The 19,025-nt window shown below is 54.7% G+C and overlaps 1 protein-coding gene across 5 annotated transcripts in view; it reads right to left on the bottom strand.

Moving 5' to 3' along the window:
• Positions 1-583: 583 nt before the first annotated feature.
• Positions 584-19,025, bottom strand: part of RALGDS (ral guanine nucleotide dissociation stimulator) — a 52,965-nt gene continuing 34,523 nt past the window's right edge. For 3 of the 5 annotated variants that reach the window (XM_030231667.2, XM_018917659.3, XM_030231664.2), the window contains exons 2-18: positions 8,519-8,629; positions 7,914-8,107; positions 7,480-7,554; positions 7,141-7,334; positions 6,655-6,776; positions 6,306-6,521; positions 6,085-6,188; positions 5,675-5,759; positions 4,935-5,012; positions 4,754-4,840; positions 4,441-4,473; positions 4,163-4,284; positions 3,916-4,011; positions 3,568-3,769; positions 2,996-3,355; positions 2,761-2,875; positions 584-2,589 (exon numbers count right to left, since the gene is read on the bottom strand). In XM_030231667.2, the coding sequence (XP_030087527.1) occupies positions 2,414-2,589; positions 2,761-2,875; positions 2,996-3,355; positions 3,568-3,769; positions 3,916-4,011; positions 4,163-4,284; positions 4,441-4,473; positions 4,754-4,840; positions 4,935-5,012; positions 5,675-5,759; positions 6,085-6,188; positions 6,306-6,521; positions 6,655-6,776; positions 7,141-7,334; positions 7,480-7,554; positions 7,914-8,107; positions 8,519-8,629 (2,370 nt within the window). In that variant the 3' untranslated portion in view covers positions 584-2,413. The remainder of the gene's footprint in view (positions 2,590-2,760; positions 2,876-2,995; positions 3,356-3,567; positions 3,770-3,915; positions 4,012-4,162; positions 4,285-4,440; positions 4,474-4,753; positions 4,841-4,934; positions 5,013-5,674; positions 5,760-6,084; positions 6,189-6,305; positions 6,522-6,654; positions 6,777-7,140; positions 7,335-7,479; positions 7,555-7,913; positions 8,108-8,518; positions 8,630-19,025) is intronic. The other 2 variants (XM_030231665.2, XM_030231666.2) reach the window with 2 other exon arrangements.

The raw sequence follows: 19,025 nt of genomic DNA, 5'->3' as shown, positions 1-19,025 counted from the left end.
TAATTCCCTTCCTGGGGTGCAGTGTTTGTTGTCCTCATTACCTGATGCACTTCTCTGGTCTATTTTGACTTCCCCAGCTAGCAGGTAACAAGGACTGAAGGCAGCTGGCAGAGGGGCAGAGCTTCAGGTGCACAGAAGTTGGCCACTGCCAGCTGCATTGCTCCCACCAAATGAAAGCCCCAAAAATTAAAGAGCTACTGGTGTTTTCTAGATCTTGTGCATTCTCCAGTGTGTTCTAAGCACACCTGAAAGCCAAGCTTACTTTTTTAAATGGAATTAAGACCTCCTCCACTGAGGAGGCCCTATGGGCTGTTACAGTTGCTTTTAAAGCCATTACTTGTAACAAAAGTAGTAAACCCAACAAATTAAAAGTGAAAATGCAACAGTTTCACTTCATAGGTTCAAGGAATGGGTTCATTTCAAAATTGAGCCCTGGTCCCTCAGCCAAACAGTCTGTTTTTCAAAACAAAGTTGAACCCACTAGATTGAACATAAAGTATGAACTCCCCCACAGTCAGGTCCATCCCTCTTTCTCCAGGAAGGTGCTGGCATTCGGGGGAAGGAGGACAGGACAAGCCCTGCCTTGGGGCAGACATTTGAGCATCAGTATTTTATTGCAAAGACTAATTACATTGCTGTGTACAAGTCACACCGGGCAGTGTGCTCCTTCATTGAAGTGGTACAAAATACATACGGTACAGCCAGTCCCCCCGGTGGCACCGGCGGGAGGGGAGGGGACAGTCCCAGGGTGGGCAGGCACGGAGCAGAGGGAACACCCTCCCAGGGGTGCTGGTGCCCAGGGGAAGGGGCTTTGGGCAGGGGGGGAGGCAGGAGGCTGCCCCTGCGTCAGGGAGCCAGGAGCTCCCATCATGTGCATCATGGGCAGCACTGCCCAAGGGGCCACGGGGCTGGAGGAGCTCAGTGCCAGCCACGCTCACACCCAAGCAGCCTCTTCCTCACCAGCCCCTGTCCTGGAGCAGGGAAGGCACCACAACCAGCCAGGAACGCTGATGGATGGGAAACAGAAAAGATCTGCTGAAATGACGTGCTTAAAAAACAGAGATCGAGGCAGGAGCAACAAAAGGTCCCCCTTTGGTTAGTGTTTCCTACAATGATTAAAACAAGCATCTCTGCCCCTGCTCGAGCAATTAGTGGTAGAGAATTTGGGAGGGGGGGCTGGCAGGGTCTGCACCCCATAAGCACAGCAGAGCAATGCTGCTGCTGCTGCCAGCATCCCTCCCAGCAGCCTTAAATACCAGGGGGCCACAGGACAGGGACTGGGCTGCAGGGCAGGGGGAGGCTGGATTAGTAAAATGTACAAGTTTACCTCTTCTATTTACAACCAATAAATACTGAAAAAAAAAATCAGTAAACTTTTTTGTTTTATACAAAAAAAAAAAAGTCTCATTGCTGCTTCTCCCATGGTCAGTGTTTGAAAAAGTCCGGTTAAAGCCCAAGGTGAGTGGCACTTTCTGTGGGTCAGGCAGTGGCAGCTGGGGCACCTGGAGCACCCTGAGCTCTCTGGCCCCTCTGTGCCCACACAGACCCAAAGTCTCTATTTACACAGTTTCACACAGAACTTTGCTCTCCTCCTCCTCAGGCTGGCAGCGCTGGGGGCATGGCCCAAAGCTCCCCCTTGGCAGAAGAGACACTGGCATTTGATCTTTGGTGCAAGTTTGAACTGGCCCAGTCCAGCTGGAGGAGGCGCTGGATCGGGAGAGGAGCGAGACCACGCAGGATTCCAGCTGGGGAGAGCACGAGGCACCCTCTCCATCATGGCACAGCCACAGGCTCCTCCACAGGGCTCAGCACTGGTGCAGGGCTGCATCCTTCCAAGCTCACCTCCCAGCCCAGGGCATCCGTGGCTTCTCCCAAGGGAAGGACAGGCAGAGCTGTGCGGTGGTGGCAATGCCAGTGATCCCAGGGAGGACAGACGTGGAGGTAACACTGGGAAAGCTGGGAAGGAGGCTTGGCAGCTCCTTCCAGGGTGATGGTGGCTCCTGTTCAGCTCTGTCACACAGCCCCTCTGCAAGTCACTGTTCCTCAGCTCGCTCAGACACAAGGCACCTACGGCAGAGGCGGGCTCCAGCTCTGGGCTGGCCGGGCTGGCCGAGTGTCGCACCGTGGAAGGTTAAAAAACAAAACAAAACAAAAAATAGACAAATCCCCCCCACTGCTGCCTTCCTGTGTAGAAAAAAAGACCTGATTGGATGGGAGCTTGTGCAGAGAGAGGCAGAGGCCGACACCAGTTGCCCAACTCTCAGCTCTGGGTGCGGAAGGGAGGTGCACAGCCATCGCCCGTGGGTGAGGGTCACTCCTCTGCCCTGCAGGGCAGCGCAAGGAGCGGCCACAGCCAAGCCTGGAGCAGCTGCCCCCAAGGCCCCGTCGGTGATGGGTGGCAGTGGGGCTGAGGCTAGAAGATGCCCTTGGCGATCTTCAGGCCTTTCTGCTTCATCCTGGGCAGGGTGGAGCTGGAGCCGTGCTTGATCTTCACCCCCTTGGAGAAGCCCCGCTTCTTGAGCACAAAGTCATAGTTGGCAGCGGAGTTCATGGCGTAGAAGACGTTGGCATTGTCGGGGATCTTCAGCTCTGGAAGTGAACAAGGATGAGGGTCAGTCAGGTGCCCTTTCCTTGAAAAGGGACCAGAGCGGGGCTAAGGTTTGTCCCCAGGTGCTGGGACACCTCCTGCTGTCACCTCTCATCCCAGCTCCAGCCTGGTGCTGCCCAGGAAAGCCCTTACACCCCAGCACACAAACACACCTCTTTCCTCCGAGATGATCTGGACAAGCTCATAGTCTTCAGGCCGGTCCCCATCCAGGTTGTGTTTGGCCATGGCCTTGCGAATAACCGCGGGGGTCTTGTCCTGGCTCGTCACCTGTGAGCACAGAGTGCTGTGAGCTCAGAGCACTGCTAAAGCCTCCCACTCCTCCAAAATGCGCCATGCCCACATCCAAGCAGCACAAGCCACCCACCCCTCCTTGGGGATGTTACTAACCAGGATGCTCTTGTACATGTTGCCGTTGTCCACAGCCAGGCTGACTCGGATGATGCAACAGTCGTCGACCTGCTGGTTGTAGAGGGGCAGCGAGAGTGAGGAGTAGCTGGAGATGCCGGAGACCGAGCGCTTGTGTGTGCGGGAGGCCGTCACCGGCGTGGAGGAGACGGAAGAGGAGGAGGCACTGCTGGAGCCTGAGCCGATGCCTGACGTGTCCAGGGAAGAGAGGGAGGTGGATTCCCAGAACTGGAGGGCAGGGAGGAGAGGGGATGCGGAGGACACAGTGGGTTTAGCTTCTCCATCGGCCACAGACGGGGCGTACCAGCGCTGGGGGAGGGAGGCCAGAGGGATCTCACTGACCTGTGACAACGGGGGACCGACACAACTACAGCCACCGGAGGCACCAGAGCCTTGCCGTGCTGCTGGAGCAGCCAAGGGCAGGGGCCTCCCGAGCAGCCCCCGGGTCCCCTGCCTGCTCCCCCCAACCCCAGCGCCAGGGCAGAGGTGGGACAGTCCCCACACGATGGCCACAGCGGCCCTGGGACCCCTGGACCATGCGAGCTACCACATACCTTCTTCTCCTGGCAGTCGGGGGACTCGGGGATGAAGCTGATGTTGATCTCCTCCACGTCGGAGCTGCTGGAGCCAGCAGAGGTGACACTCACTGAGTCAGTGGCGTCCCCACTGCACAGGTACTGCCCACACTTGAGCTGGTCGAAGGATTTTGAGTGGGAGCTGCCGCTGGCACTGGGCTCCGTGCTTGGTGGCTGCCGGCTGCCAGGAGAGAGGTGGGGCAGGTGAGAAGAGAGCAGGGTGAAGGTGCATTTGGCTGGCAGGACAGCGGCCATGCCTGCCTGGTCCCCTGCAATGTCCAGCCAGAGATGCCCCATGCTGGCCCCCGCCTCCCACCAGGGACTCACTCGCTCCATCTCTTGATGATGCCCGTGTTTTTCTTGGCCTTCAATGTGTTGCTGGCTGACTCTGACAGTGGCTCAATCTCACACGACAGCCCATAGCTGGGAGGGGAGAGAGGAGAGTTTGAGATCCCTGTGCTGCCACCAAGTGTGAGGGACAGAGAAGGGAACAGGGTGCAGCTGCTCCTGTCAGAGGAAATGAGTGGTGGGACCTCCCAAGGCACCAGCACAGCCCCAGACCCCTCTCACTCACCTCTCAGCCTCGCTGAGCCGCTCCAGGCTGTGGAACCACTCCACGAACTGGTCCTCCTGTGTGAAGCTGTAGTTGTTGCAGGCTGACTGGAGCAGCTTGATCTGTGCAATGACTTCAAACTCCTGCAGCAAATGGAAGCCATGAGACCAAAATCCCCTCCCCCAAAACTGTAGAACACAAAGGAAAAAAGGGAGAGGGATCAAGCCCAAAGTGACTGGCACAGCCTGGGATTGCACCAGGTCAGCCCTGCTGTGCAGCTGCCAGGGCAAAGCTCTCACCTTCCTTCTCTTCTCAAAGTTGATCAGCCCACCCTGGAAAAGAAAGAGATGAAGGTCAGGATGGAGCAGGCAGAAGAATATTGCTCCTACCCCTGTCTATCTCTGTCTTGCTGCCACTGCAGTGTGAGTAACCCTGCTGAGAAAAAGTAGCCCATTTCCTTAGGAGACATGGATGGGCAAAGATGGATATGGGATGTGGGATACAGGATGTGCAGTGTGGGATACAGGATGTAGTGTGGGACACAGGACACAGCCTTCCTTTTATCAGCCCAGGCTCTGGGAGGAAGGGGAGGACAGGGAAGGAGGTACATACATCCAGGAAATCCTTCATGGCTGTGTCCAGCATCACCAGGTCCGTGAGGAAGGTGCCAAGGTAGGGAATGGTGCCCTGCATCACACCCTGTGGGGACAGAAGGGACAGTGGGGTCAGCAGAGCTGGGAGCAGCCTGGGCAGCTGCTGGGGAGGGGCACAGGGACAGCCCTGCCAGACTCACCATCTCTCGCTGCTGCTGCTGCCGCTTCTGAGCCCTCTTTGGGTTGATCTCCAAGGTGGCAAATTTGGACGTGCCCTCCTGGATGGTGGAGAGAGGTGGAATCAGCACAGGTGGGAAATGGCACTAATACCTATTAGCTAAAATTCACACCCATTTTCATTTATATAACTTTCATTGTAGGAAAGAGGAGGAAATCAAAGCTTTTTCACGGCTCACAGAGAGGAGAGCCTTAGTGGATAGGAACAGCTGCTCTCATTTCTGTATAAATGCCTCCCTAAGTGGGATCTTTTGTTCCTTTCTGCATTTTGTTTCCTCTCAGTCCCTAAACCAGAGCTAGGCTGGGATCTGTGGAGAAGCTCCATATGGAATAAAGACATTTTTGCTGCAGCCTTTCACCAACTCCACCACCCCACCTGGAATCAAGAGGACTTTGCACTGGACTGTTAACATGCAGCTGCCTCTGGGGACAAGCTGTCATCTGGTGTTCTGGATCCCATCCCAGTGCTTATCTGCTCCCTGAATTGATTTTCCAGCTCCAAGTAGTAAGTTTTGGGTGGAGAAACAGAAATTCCAGCCTTGGTCTGAAACCCCTGCCTGCTCTCCAGACTCAGCACACCCTGCCTGCACCCATGCCTGGGACTCCAGCAGCTCTGCCAGGGTTTCATCCCTGTGGCTGGAACGCCATGGAAACCTCAGCTGCCTGCCAGGAGCAGGGCAATGAGGGTCCTCCTTCCCCCTACCTTGATGAGAAGCTCCCGGCTCAGTGAGTGGTTGTTCTCGTCGGAGAAGATCTCTGAGAGCTCATGGAATGTGCGGAAGCTCTCCCTGCGCAGGGGGAACAGGGGAAAAGTCAGCAATGCTGCCACAGTGGGGTTTCCTCCTTGGGCTCTCTTCTGCTCACCCAAATGACCCCAGTTATGCTCAGCTCCAGCTGGGCCTTGCTGTTTGAAAGCTATTCCAAGGTGTTTCACACAGAAGAGTGAGGTGCTTCTATCTCCTCATGCTCCTGAGGTCCCTGACACCTTACAGTGGTCACTGGGTTTTGGGCACACTCCAGGAGGCAATGCTGGAGCTGAGGTGATCCCATTGACACACTCAAGTGCCACAGCATCTTCTTCCCCTTGGAGGCAGCCCTAAAGGAGCTCCTTACCTCAGGACCTCATCCCAGGTCTTCTTCAGCCGGTGCACAGCGTTGCACTGCAGGGCCGAGAGGATGGCTCGGAGGGAGGAGAAGTTCTTCAGGATGCGGCACTCCTGCGGGCAGACAAGGAGATAACAGGATTGGGGTTAAAAAAAGCTGGAGGATCTGCTGGTATTCCAGCAGGGCAAAAGCTCATCCCTTGGGTGGGGGTGGGAGGGGAGCTGTCCTACCCGAGCCACTTCGATCCACCGCTCCACCACCTTGGCCCTCTGTTGTGGCTTCAGGGACCTGTCCCCGAGACAAGTGGCAATGACACAGTTGGCCACACTGTTGAACTGGGAGACCGTGGCACGGATGGTGGGGGCCAGGTGCTCTTTACCCTTCTTGTCCCTCTGGGACCAGATACAGCCCAGGCAGTGGTAAGGCACCACTTTCTTGAACAGCTCCTGGAAGATAAAGGCATGGAGAAGGGCTCCTTGGTGTTCTCTGGTGAGAGAACAGGCAGGAAGGAAAAAGGGATGGGAAGAGCCAGGCCCATGCCCAGAGCACCACTGACCCAGCTGGTGGGTGACTACTCACAGCATCCATCAGTGTGAACTGTTCTGCCACCATCTCTGGGGAGAAGGAGAGGAAATCTGGCTTCCCATCACCAACCCCATTCTCTTCCACCAGCTGGAAGGTGCAGCTGCTGTGGTCCACAGCTGCAGGAGACAAGGGTGAGGCTGAGCACTGCAGTGCCCAACCAACCCACACCAACCCCCTGCCCACCGACACCCCACTTCCCAGGCTCTTCATCCCATCTAGCTCTGCACCTTCAGCAACAAGGCTCAGATAAAAGGATAGTCATTTTAAACCTGGGTGCAAGTGTCTTCAGAGGATTAAAGGCAGATTAGCTAATCCACATAGAAATCCCACTCCTGCTGCACTTGGATTGGCTTTCCAGTGAACTCCCATGTAGAGTTCACAGGTGTTCATCCACGTGGCTCAAGTTCTGGAGACCCTCGATGCCAACCAGCAGCATTCCCTCCACCTGCAGCCCCAAATGAGCTCAGCAAGCAACCCCACCTTCTGCCTCGGCCTCGCTCTGCTCTTGCTGCTGGAACTGGGCCAGCAGGATGCGGGCTCGGCGCTCCAGGTCGGAGCCGGGGATGTTGTGGCGCACGTAGGAGATGAGCTGCTTCAGGCAGGCAAAGTCGGGGGGCTTGCGGAAATCCTCCGAGTACTGGTCCAGCCAGGCCCCCAGGATGGAGGAGATGGTGCTGCAGGAAGGGGGAAAACACAGGCAAAGGGAATCAGGTGCCAGGAGAAACCTGTGTGCATGCCCACAAGCCCAGGAGCAGCGCTGGGATGACACATGCCTCCCAAAGAGCTCCAGCAGAGCCACCACAGCACAGGCACACTTACTTCTTCAGCTCCATCCTCTCGTCCACAGTGTGCCTGGCGTGGTCCCCATTCGCCTGCACGTGGAGTTTGCCATACCTGGTGGGGCAGAGGGGAAGCAGTGAGCACCCTGCACTCAGCTGCCTCTCAGAGCAGCCTCTTCTCCCTCCACATCACCCCCAGCTCTACCACGGGGTCAGGATGAACCTGCTATGCAGTGTCCTGCTCCCCTCCTTCTGCCACAACCTGCCCATTACAGGAAGGGAAGCAGCCAGCACTGACCATCTCACTGGAAGAGCTCCAGCTTTCCAGAAAGTTCTGTCCTCCCTGCCCTGTCCCAAAACCCTCACGCTGATGCAGCTGGGAGAAGCCACCAAACCCCCAAGGCATTGCAGCAGAAGATGCTGGGGCTTTCCTGGTCACCCCCAGCTGTGTTTTTGGGCTCAGGGCAGCCTCACCTGTTCAGCAGCAGGTCCAGCACTTGCTTGGTGGTGGCGAAGGCCCGGTAGGTGCACAGGAAGATGGTGACATAGGTGGAGTCATTGCCCTTGAAGGCTGAGACCAGGTACTCCACCAGCTTCTCCAAGGTCCCGGCTTTTATTGTCCGCACCTTGCACGTCTCGTAGAGGTTTAAGGCTGACTCATTCTCAAACTGCCAGGACAGGAGCAGAAGTCAGTGGGCTGGCTGAGGACAGACACCGTCAAGTGCAAAGCGTTGCCAGCAGCTTCACAAGGTCAGGTCTAGGCTGGGATCCCCACAGGGATCTTCCTTTCCTGGGCAAGGCAAGCTGAGTCTCCTCAGACAGCAAACACCAGCAATCCAGCTGAGAAGACCTGAGCACTTGGGAAACCCCAGGAAAGGCCTCAGGGTTGCCAAAATCCAGATACAAATCGGAGTTGCCCTATTTTTCAAAATGGGGCTGCACATTGTTTCACCTGTACCCCTTCCCATGCAGCAGAGGGCAACAGGCGCTCCCACTCCCTGCTCCCAAATCAACACATGATTCCCATGGCAGGGAAACATCTGAATCCTCCCCTGTGGCAGGAGGAGCCCCCAGCTTACCCCCAGCCAGCGCTGCCCTTTGTTGGCCGTGTGGTGGAGCTGAACTTTCCGGAGGGATATGCTGTAGATCACACCATCCTCCAGCTCTTCTCCAATCTCCTGTGTGGAGCTCTGCATGGAAAGACAAGATACACCATGAGATAAGGAGAACAAAGAGTGGCAGAGACGCTTTTGTGGCTCCTATGAGGGATCCCAGCAAGCCAAAGGCAGCAGCTGGCTGGCAGTGAGTCTCCCTCACCTGCTCAGAAATGCAAACCAGGTGACACCAGTGTGTCTGTCTGGCTGAGCCTGCCCACAGTGGAGCCAGGACTTTGGGAAGCTGCTCTTGGTCTGTCCCACATCCCCTGGCTCCATGTCTCAGCCCTTCAGCAAAGCCAGGCTGTGCCAGTGCAAGGTGGGACCCCTCACAAGGCAGTGAAAGGGACAGTGACAGCACAGCCCAGTGCCCAGCCCTGGCTGCTCCCCTCCCCGAGCCTCTGCTGTGAGGTGACACTGGCTGCTGGTCTGAGCAGAGTCTCAGTGATCTGAACCAAGCACCCTGGTGCACTTTCCTAATAAATAATCCCTGTCAAACCAAGCTGCCCACGGCACAAGGCAGAAATCCAAAGCTCAGAGCTGAGGGAAATCCCAGAGATCTGCACCAGGGTGGGATCAGACACAACCAGGACCGGTCTGGGCACAGGGTTCAGGCACCTCTGGGTGACAGGCACCCAGCTATGAGGCTGCCATTTCTGCTCTGGAGAATGGAGAGCACCAACAATTTGGTGAGGAAAGGGGTGATGCTTCTCAGGGCAGATCCCCAGGCACACGCCTACCCCAGCACCACATACCAGCACGGGCTCAGCAGCAGCTCCAGCCCCACAAGGACAATTTGGTTCCCTCCTCCTCCTCCTCCCTAACCACGCTCTGCTGAGTCAGTGCCTCCCTTAAGAAGATTTATCCAGATCCTTTTAAACACTGCAGGGATCTCCCCCGCCCTCCATCCCCCTCACCAAATGGCAGGACATGGACGAACACACACCAAAACCCACAGCTCAGCAGAAGGAGAAAATGCCTGAAAGCAGTAAGCTGGTTAGAGGGGGAGGTGACCATCACTGGGACACAGGGCTGTGGGGACAAACCTCTCCTGCCAGAGCCAGCCCTCAGCTTTCCCTGCAACTGCCCCTCAAAGAGCCCAGAGCATTGACCACACCACACTGAGGAAGAACTGCCATGAAAAGGATTTAGGATGGAACCCCAGAAATTAGGCTGCTCCCTGCAAAAAATCCTCTCCAAACTGCCCTGTGAACATGGGGACAGCCACGCCCAGGCTCAAAAGAGGCTGCACACCTCAGGAGACAGGAGCAGAACACGACCACAGGACCCTGAGCTGATGGATCTCACATGCACCCAAACACTCTTTTATCAGCCCCACCACAGCAGTGCCCACTGCTCTGCTCTCACACCCTGCTCAAACCAGGGCTGTTCCTCACAAGGAATCAAGGCAGGGAAGCACAGCCAGCCCAGAGACTGAGGGGAAGCTTGAAAAACCCTCTCATTCATGGCTGTAATGAATGAGGGCAGAGAATCCCCCTGGGCAGGGTTACTGACTTTTTCACTTTCTGCTGAACCTGCTTTTCTCAATTCATGCCAGACTATGGAGAGGTTTGGTTTGCTGAAGTTCAGGGAGCTGTGAGGTTCTGCTGTGAACATCAGGAGCCTTTCCCAGGGTTCACTGGCTTCCAGAGCAACCCTGACAGCACCCACATGAGGCAGCAGACACCAAACATCCTTCCTGGCACCTGTGTCTGTCCCTCTCTTGTTCTGTGCTCTGAGATAAATTATGGCACAAAATTGAGCTCAAGTACACTGCCCTGGGGACTGGCACAACCTGGGGAGAGGGCTGCCAGCACAGCCAAAGCTTTGTGTGCACCCTAGATCAAACACCTACACTGACAGCACCTAACCAAGTTGGCCAAGTTGCCTTTCTTCCACCTTTAGATGCTGTTTCAAACAAAAAACAAAAAAAAAAACCAAAACAAAAAAAAAGAAAAAAAGAAAAAAACAAACAAAAAACCTCCCCAAAAAGCCATGGAAATGCTTCCCAGTTTCTCCTGGGCTCTTTCCCAGCCTTCATCACCCAACCTGCTTGTCAGCCCTACCCCTGTGTACCTCCCATTTAAACTCTGGGTCCAGCAGGACCAGAGCCCTGTACAGTCTAACTCAGAAAAGAGATTTGGCTGAGCAGTTTTAAACCCCAGACAAAAATATCAAGAAAAATCAGATGCTTGCTGACATGCAATTAAATTCATAAATTAAATCATATGGGAGGAAAAAACCACCTCAGGATCAACCCATGAATCACTGACAACCGCTGTGCAACTACAGGGGAAAGTATTGCCACAACTGTGCAGGGTTTTCACTCTGCATTTCATGTCACGTGCAGGGGGCACACCCCATTCTGATGTGCAGAAAAGCAAATTTCATTTCCTTCCCATCTCCAAGACTGTCAGATTCATTCATTTTTTGCCTTGCTGACTTGTGCGCTATCCCCCAAAGTTCCCCCTTTGCAAACCGCACACGAAGGCCACGGCTTCCCAGCGCTCTGCAGGCTCCTGCCAAGAGCCAGGAGAGCTGCTACACTGGGACATTCTAAAATTTGGCTATTTATATTCCGTGTGAGCTTCCTCTTTCCTACGGCTGCTCCTCCGAGATGCTGATTGTGCATTCCGCGCACGTTGGTTAAAAACCGACCCAAAGCAAAAAAAAGCAGCGGCAGGATGGAGACAGAGGAGTCTCATTCCAACACCTGCACCAAGCACACGTTTCTCCCCTTGCAGGTGAGCTGGGAGCAGGGCAGGGACAGACTCAAAACCTTGAGCTTTATATTTGTGCTGGCCACCCAGAATCCTGCGTTCACACCAGCGAGTCAGCCAGAGCTGAATGCCTTTAAAATGGACTCTAAAGAGACAGATGAGTGCTTCCCTTTACTTGGATTATTGGAAATGACACTGTTTCAAAAGATTCAGAGCAGACTGGGCCTTGGAGGCAACAGTCACTGCTCCCTGCTGCCTGCCCTGCACATCTGCTGGAATTTTCTGCCCCTCAAAAGAAGGGAGCATGAGTCAGGCTCAGCAAGCACACAAACCCTCCTCCACCTCGGCCTGAGGGTGAGACACAGGTGAACAGCCCCTTCTGTTGGCACAAAGGACGAATCCAACAGGCCCAGGCGGTGCTTTAAACATCTGCAACAAGATTTGATGGTTATGGCATCTACACCTCCCACCAAATTCATACAGGTGGGACCTGGCAGCCCGGAAAGTGAGGTCCAACACATTTCAAGATGGGCACCAAGAAAAGGGAATGCCCAGAAAAAAAAAAAATGAAGGTTTGGTTTGATTTCTCCAGCTCAGTGTGCAATCCTGGTCCTCTCCACACACCAGGAAAAAGGCCTCTGGCTGGAGGGGCACAAGGAAAAGCCACATGTTTAACTCTCCCCAGTTGTGCAGAGCAGAGGCTCTTGCAGAAGCAGCCGTGAGTGAACTCTGCAGGAGTTCATCCCCTGAAATATGAAACGGGAGTCTGCACCAGATGGCTGCCCTGGGCCTGGGGACTGCCTCTTCCAATTGCAGCCAGCCCTGGAGCTCCCACTGATGGTTCAAAGCTTTTGTGACTACACCAGGGAGGAATTCCTGCTCCGTGCAATAAACTCTCCTGCTCTCTGCTGAATGTTCTTGTACTCGGCGTGGTGTCAAACCCCACGTCTTCACACAGAGGATTAATAAGGAGCTCTAAGATGCAGCCAAGGTTTGTGAGCCTGGAGGAAGGGTGTGAGGGACCCTAAGAGCCAAGCAGAGAGCAGCAGCAGCAGCAAGGACTCTGCCTTCGGCTCTTCCCGACAGATGAAAGGAGGGGAAAATGCAAAAACCAAACAGCAAAGCAAAACATTGGCTCAGGCTCTGTGTTTTGGAAAGTGTTTGAGCTCAGTCACAAAGGTGGTTTTAGTAAGACAGGAGCAAAGTGCAGGATTAAGTGTGAGCAGGGCTGCATCCCCACACTTACACACAGACAATTACCCAACAATTACCAGGTCTTAAGAGCTCTGGTCCCACGTGCCCCAGGTTAGTGCACCAGCCTCCAAAGGCACAAAAATAATGAACTGTTAGTGGAAAAAGGTATTAATTTCAGCACACGTGGAGGAGGCACAACTGCCTAAAGTGCTTTTGCTGATGCTCTCTGGACCACAGCTGGTTTAACAATCAAGATATTTGAGTTACTCTGCTCCCTTTTCTGTTGAGTTACACAAAATGCCTGTTCTACAGACAGGTACAGAGCAGCACCGAGAGTATCTCTGCAGCATGATTTCAAAGGGGCTGCTGCTGCCAGCCACAAGAGAGGAGCAGACACTAACCCTGCCCCTGGGAAGCCAGGAATATGTGCCTGTTGGGAATTAACAGTCCCACTGGCTAACCAGACAAGAAAAGGCAGAGCTGAGCCTTGAAGACGTCACCAGGGGTTTCCCATTGAAGCTCCGAGCTTGCACAAGCTCAAAAGAGCACGATGAAAGGTGGTAAAGCCAGGAACAGCAAGTGGGGGTTTGGTCTTTAGAATCCCCAGCCCTTTCTCAGAATAATCCCTTCCCACTGGCAACAGGAAATGGGCCTTTCCAGAAACAGAGGAAACCGGCTCCAGCATGGCCCACGTCCAACACCAACCCCCAGCTCACTTTCATTTCACCCCCAGGAGCAAACCCTGAACCCCTGCAAGGAACAGCAGCAACTCTGGGACCTCTTCTGCAAAGCTGAGTGCATGACATTATGTAAAAGGAAATAGGAAAAAAGTCAGCCCCGGGTAGTGAAAGGAAAACAAGCTCAGTTCTGTGAACCGAAGATAAAGACCACAAAAGCAGAAGCACCCTCTGTCCTACACGTCCAAAATAAGCACACACAGCACATCACTCTTCCCCGTGGGGACTTCCAGGCAAAAAGCCCTGTGGTGGCTCTTCCCCCACAGCTCTGCCTCCAGGGATCATCCTCTCCTGGCACTCACAGTTTCCTTCCCCTGGCTGTGCTCAGGAAGGCTACAAGGACTACCCCAAGTGCTGAGGAAGCTGACAAACATCCCCTGTTTCAGGGGAAGGAAAGGTGCCCACACTGGTGACTCACAGCATGTCCTTTGGGACAGCAGCCCCACTGAGGGCAGGAGCACTTTGGCTCCAAAACATCATCCCAGCCATAGCCATGGTGGCACTGGGGTGGTTCTCTCCAGCTGGGCAAGTTGATCTCCCACTGTTTCCTTTCCCCCTGAGTGCTCCTGTTGCTGCTGATGGAGCTCAGTCCCCTGCTCCCCATGCAGAGATATTCAGCAGAAAGACAAAATTCCTTTGGTTTTCAACACTCCCTGCCTTCCTTCCTGCCTGCTCTGAGCTGCCTCAAACCAGGACTGATTCCAGCAGCCCATAAAAACACAGCAACAAAAGGGGAAACAGGAAAAGAACAGAAAAAGGGCCAGAAGCTGAACTCAAACCCACCATGAAAAAGGGGTGGTTTTGCCAGGACACCAGGCCAGTGGCAACAGCTGAGGGCCTGTTCTCTCCCCAGCAGTTGCTGGGCTCCACAGCTGGGTTTTCCTGACACTCTGCTCTAGATGTTTCAGCACAGAAAGCTGTGCTCCAGGGGAACAGCCCTGGACCAGAGCATCACCCAGCACCAGGATGGGGCAGAGAGAAAGAGGGGTCACATCACCCCATATCTGTGCCTCTTGTAGGGATCTTACACCTCCTCCTTGGGCTCTGTGGGTCCTGAGATCAACAGCAGCTCTGACTCTGTGTCTGTGACCCAGAGGGTATCCAAAGGCAGCCTTCTCCACCCTGGCAGCCCAGGGAGAAGGGAAGGAAAGCTGGCAGCTGGGGTACAGAGGCATCTTGTGACTCGCACGCAGTGAGTCAGTGGCTGGAGCAAGGATTAGGAGCTCAGCCTCGGTCCAAGAACGAGACAAAGCAGATAAGCAAGATTCCTCCCCCATTTGCTCCTGGTTTGCTTTTAGAGCAAACTAAGAGCCTTCCCACATGGAGAGACTTTTTCCACTCTTTTTGTGGTTTGGAAATCAAAGACTCTGCATGGCCACTCCATCCCCAGCCTTCAAGATGCAGGATCACACCCCAAGGTGGGGAAATGCAGGTGCTGGGGGATCAGGCTGACAGGGGGACTCCCCAGGGGACAACAAACTCCAGCCACAACAGGGATGACTGATGAACTGCAAACCCTGAGTTTCCTACACCTAGGAGTAGAGATGACCACCAGCCATTTGCACCCCAGAGCAGAACACCCTGCTGTCCCCTCCCAGGGGACGTGCTGGGATGGGCTCCCCTTGCAGGCTATTCGAAGAAAACTGAGTGCAGCAGGTTTTGCTTCCTCTCTAAGTCGATGGAAAAAAAGATCCCGCCGACACAGCAGAACTGGCTCTTGCTCCACAGCCCTGAGCCCCGTGCTCGTGATGGCCCTGGAGCATCCCTGCCCGGAGCCAATGCCTGTGCAGGGGCAGGCTCGGAGCAGAGGGACACAGCCCTCGCTCACAGAGAGCGACTGCTGCGCCACCGACTCGCCCACACCCCCGGGGCATTACTGGAAGTGAAACCAGAACGACACGGCTGGTGAAAAACGGTGCATAAAAAATTCATGTAGGTACTGCTCTGCGAGGTTAAATAAAGATCGAGCGGCTCATCCCAAGTCATTTCGGCTCAGAACAAACGGTTTGCGTTTTACTGAGATGGAACAGAAAAATCTGCAATAAAAACACAACTGAAACAAGTTCAAAAACTGATTGATGTTTTTCTGGGTGCACAGTAGCACCTGGAAGTCACATGCAGCATGACAGTTCCCCAGTGCCTTGTTCAAACGTGAATTTAAACACAAGAGGTGCCCTGAAGAGCTCCAGCCTGACCTAATGCTACTCTATTGATTCCACCTCTGAAGCTGGGCCCTGGTGCACCAAATGTGTTATTTCTGGGGCAGCAACAGCTGCCAGGTATACTGGGGAAGGGATGGAGGTGAGGTTGGCACTCAGAGATGATGTTCCTTGAACTTGATTGGAATAGTCACAGCTGAAATGTCAATTCTGGCTTCACACATGTTCACCAGGACACACAGACTTGCTCCAGTGGCAGCTCCAGGGCAATGCTTATCCTTTGCATGCATCAGCACCTGCAAGTGACTTCACCTTCACAAAAGCCTTTACATTCCCAGAGATGCAAAACCTTCAACACTCTTCAGCTCTCACACCATGTACCAGCCCAGACAGCCAAAAATTTGTCTTAAGAAGCATCAGCTGCAAGAAAATCAGCTCCTTTTGTTAAACCTTACCCTTGCCCTGGCACATCTATGTCCTGCATGAACGAAGTGCTCACCTGGGCACACGCAAGGTGGGATGTGCAGGAAGGGCAAAGCAAAGATCACAACTGCCAGATCCCACTGGCCCCACACTGACATTCCCAGAGAGCTTCACCCCCCAGTATTCCCCAGCAGCCAGGTTAAACTGTAAATGTAAATGTCTGTGCAGTAACTCGCCTGCTTGCAGAGGGGGAAAGACAGCAAAGCCACATCTCCCTGGAATTTTGAAGGTGCACATACTGGGGGCTGTCCAAATGCCACAGCCTTGCCTGGCCACACTCTGGCTGACAGAAACAGCACCTTTCCCCTCTGTTTCCATCTGAGCAAGGTTAACTTCAATCTAACTCATCCTTAGCTTAGATAAGCTGAACTGAAATAAGCCCTGAAATAAACGTGTCCACCCATGTGTTTACTCTGCCTTATGTCAAGCGGCATTCCCTCCACCAAACCCGGCAAAGCTGATGAGCCCAGACCTTTTAGGGCCCCCCCTCCTCAAAATCCCACGGCCACAGCCCATCCAGAGGAGGATGCCCGGGGAGCTCCGCATGCCCGCAGCCCAGCCTGGCCCCGGGCACGCTCTGCCAGCCGGCTCGATGGCACCGCTGTGCCCGCGGGGCCGCAGAGGGGCTGGCAGCGCCGGTGGCACAGCGACAGCCTCGGCGACGGCTCGCTCTTTGTGTGCGTGTCTGCACCAGGGTGACCCAGTAAACAGCTGAAGCAGAGAAAATGCAGGAACAATCCAGCGCGGGGAGGCAGAGAGGGGCTGGCGGTGAAAGGACGGCAGGAATAAATGCGAGGCTTTGTTCTCCGGCCGTGCCCTCCGCGCCCAGCTCCCAGCCCGGCCGGGATGACGCGCGGCTCCTCCGTTTGCTGCTGGCCTGTGATTCCCGGGATCAGCCGGGCTCGTCCCAGCCTCCTCCTGACACCCGCAGCCCCAGCGTGTCCCAGCACAGCCCAGCTGAGGGTTCCAGGCCATCCCCTGCGCTCCGCGGAGATTTTCCCCTGGCAGAGCATCCCGCTACTCGTGGGAAGGTGGAAGAGGCAAGAGCAAGCGCTCCTGCTTTGTAATCAATGAAATCTCACCTTGGGAGTATTACTTAAATAGGTGTCAACGAGGCAGAAGGTGCGACATGAGCAGGTGGCAACATGCCGACACTTGGGGGGGAGAACCGGGTGCTCCGCCAGCTCCGGGTGATTTCCACAGCTGAGGCAAATGAGATTTTACGATTACCCGGCACCTTTGGGGAGAAAACACTGGGAAAGAAAGGATAAAACTCCCGCTCTTGTCAAGTGTCTGAACACATAGCAAAGTGAGGTTTGGCCCCGGGTCCTGCCCTGAGCGCTGAGTGTGCCAGATCTGCGGCACAAAGAATGCCGGTGCCCGGGCTGGGAGAACGAATTCCACCCCCCCAGACCCTCAGCCCTGCTCTGTAGGTGCGGGTTTTTGGCCATGTAGCACATCGGAGCAGCTCCAACACCCCCAGGTGACTGTTCCTCCTGGCCATGCACCTCGGTGAGCCGGTACATGCACATTCCCACCCCCACTCATCTGCTCCTGCCACCCTGCCCCCCTCATCCTCCGGCATTAGCAGCCACAGGTGAGCACTCCTGCAGCTCACCCTCCCGTTTAATACAATTATTTTGGGGGACACACCCTGGGATACCCAAAAAGCTGAAGTGCACAATGACTGTGGGGCAGCATCAATGTGAAGAGGGCAGAGATGCCAAGTTTCATTCCTTGACTCCTTTCCTTTGATGTTCCCTGGATTAAGACCAGTCAAGCCTCAAACATCCCCCTCCTCCCATAGGTGACTTTTGCTGAGGAACACACCAAAATCCATGGGAATGAGGACTGAGAGAGAAGGAGTTTGTGGAATACCTCCCCAAGAAGCACCTCAGGGAAGAAGTGTTTGTTATGACACTGGTGTGATCCATAGCTACGCTCTGAGTCACCCCAGCACTGCCAGGGAAGAACCAGCCAGGCCTGTCCTGTCTTTGTGCCAGCTCTCACTGTTGCAACAGGGACAGAATGGAGTAGAGCACATTGTCTGGAAACCCAGTAATGCCACTGAGTGTCACCAGCGACGGGCACCGCCAACACACTGCTCAGCACGGGGCTCCTGAGCAGCAGAACTGCAGCTGGGACCAGATAGCCATGAAAAATACAACCAGAAGCAAACAAATAGCAGCTTTTGGAGGAAAGCTGGGCTGCTTTAAGGTGATTAACCAGCCTGAGTGTTGGCCTTGCCAGCCCCAGCTCACATCCCCCAGCTCCCAGGCTCTGCTGCTGCTCCAGTGCACAGAGCCAGACCTTGCCAGCAGCAGGCCAGCAACTGAGCCTTTTAGACAGCTGTCTGACCAAAATCCCTGGGGTTTCAGCCTAAACTGGAAGGTGAGGTCCTGAACGCCCTAGCCAAGTGAAGGTGGAGCTTCAGCATCCTTATTGACTTCCCACAGCTGAGCTTTGCCCCTGCCAGACCCAGGCAAGGTGCTTTGCTTTGACCAGCTTGGCTAAACCCTGGTTTCCTGAAGTCAGTTCCGACTCCTAGAGGCGAACCCAAAGCAAACACATCATTTCACAAACACTCTGGCTGGAGCAGGAGCCTGGGGCAGGCTCTCAGCTTCAGAGTCTCCATGGAGACCCAGCCACTGCAAGGAGCAGGGAAAGGCTGCGTGGTGCTGCTCCATCTCATGAAAAGAAGTTCTGGTCAGATGGGTAGGGAGCCCTTTGCAAAGCAGGTTTCCACACAAGCCCTCAGTTCAGCTGCTGGACTGTGGTTAGCAGAAAGCAAAGCCGCTCTAAAAATAATGCCTCAGCATTCCAGATGAAGTTGCCTCCGATGAGTTTCCTCTCCAATCTGCTCTGTTTGCAAGTTAGACCAACTTTTTTTTTCCCCTCCCATCAGCTTTGAGGACTTGGCTGGTGCCTGGCAGCCAGAGCCATCCCCATCCTTCCTCTGCTGAGCCCGGGGCTCCCCAGGCAGCTGCTCCCAGCACCCCACGTGTGGAGGGAAGACGCCCTTTCTCGTCCCAGCATGTTTCTGACAGCAGAGCTCATCCAAATACCAACGGTGTAATGCAAACAAACTGCTGTGGAGCCAGCCCAGGCAAAAGGGCCACGCCAGGAGCCTCTGCATGTT

The sequence above is a fragment of the Serinus canaria genome, chromosome 17 (genome assembly GCF_022539315.1).
Source record: "Serinus canaria isolate serCan28SL12 chromosome 17, serCan2020, whole genome shotgun sequence".
Classification (NCBI taxonomy): domain Eukaryota; kingdom Metazoa; phylum Chordata; class Aves; order Passeriformes; family Fringillidae; genus Serinus; species Serinus canaria.
This window is presented reverse-complemented; position numbering and strand designations above follow the sequence as displayed.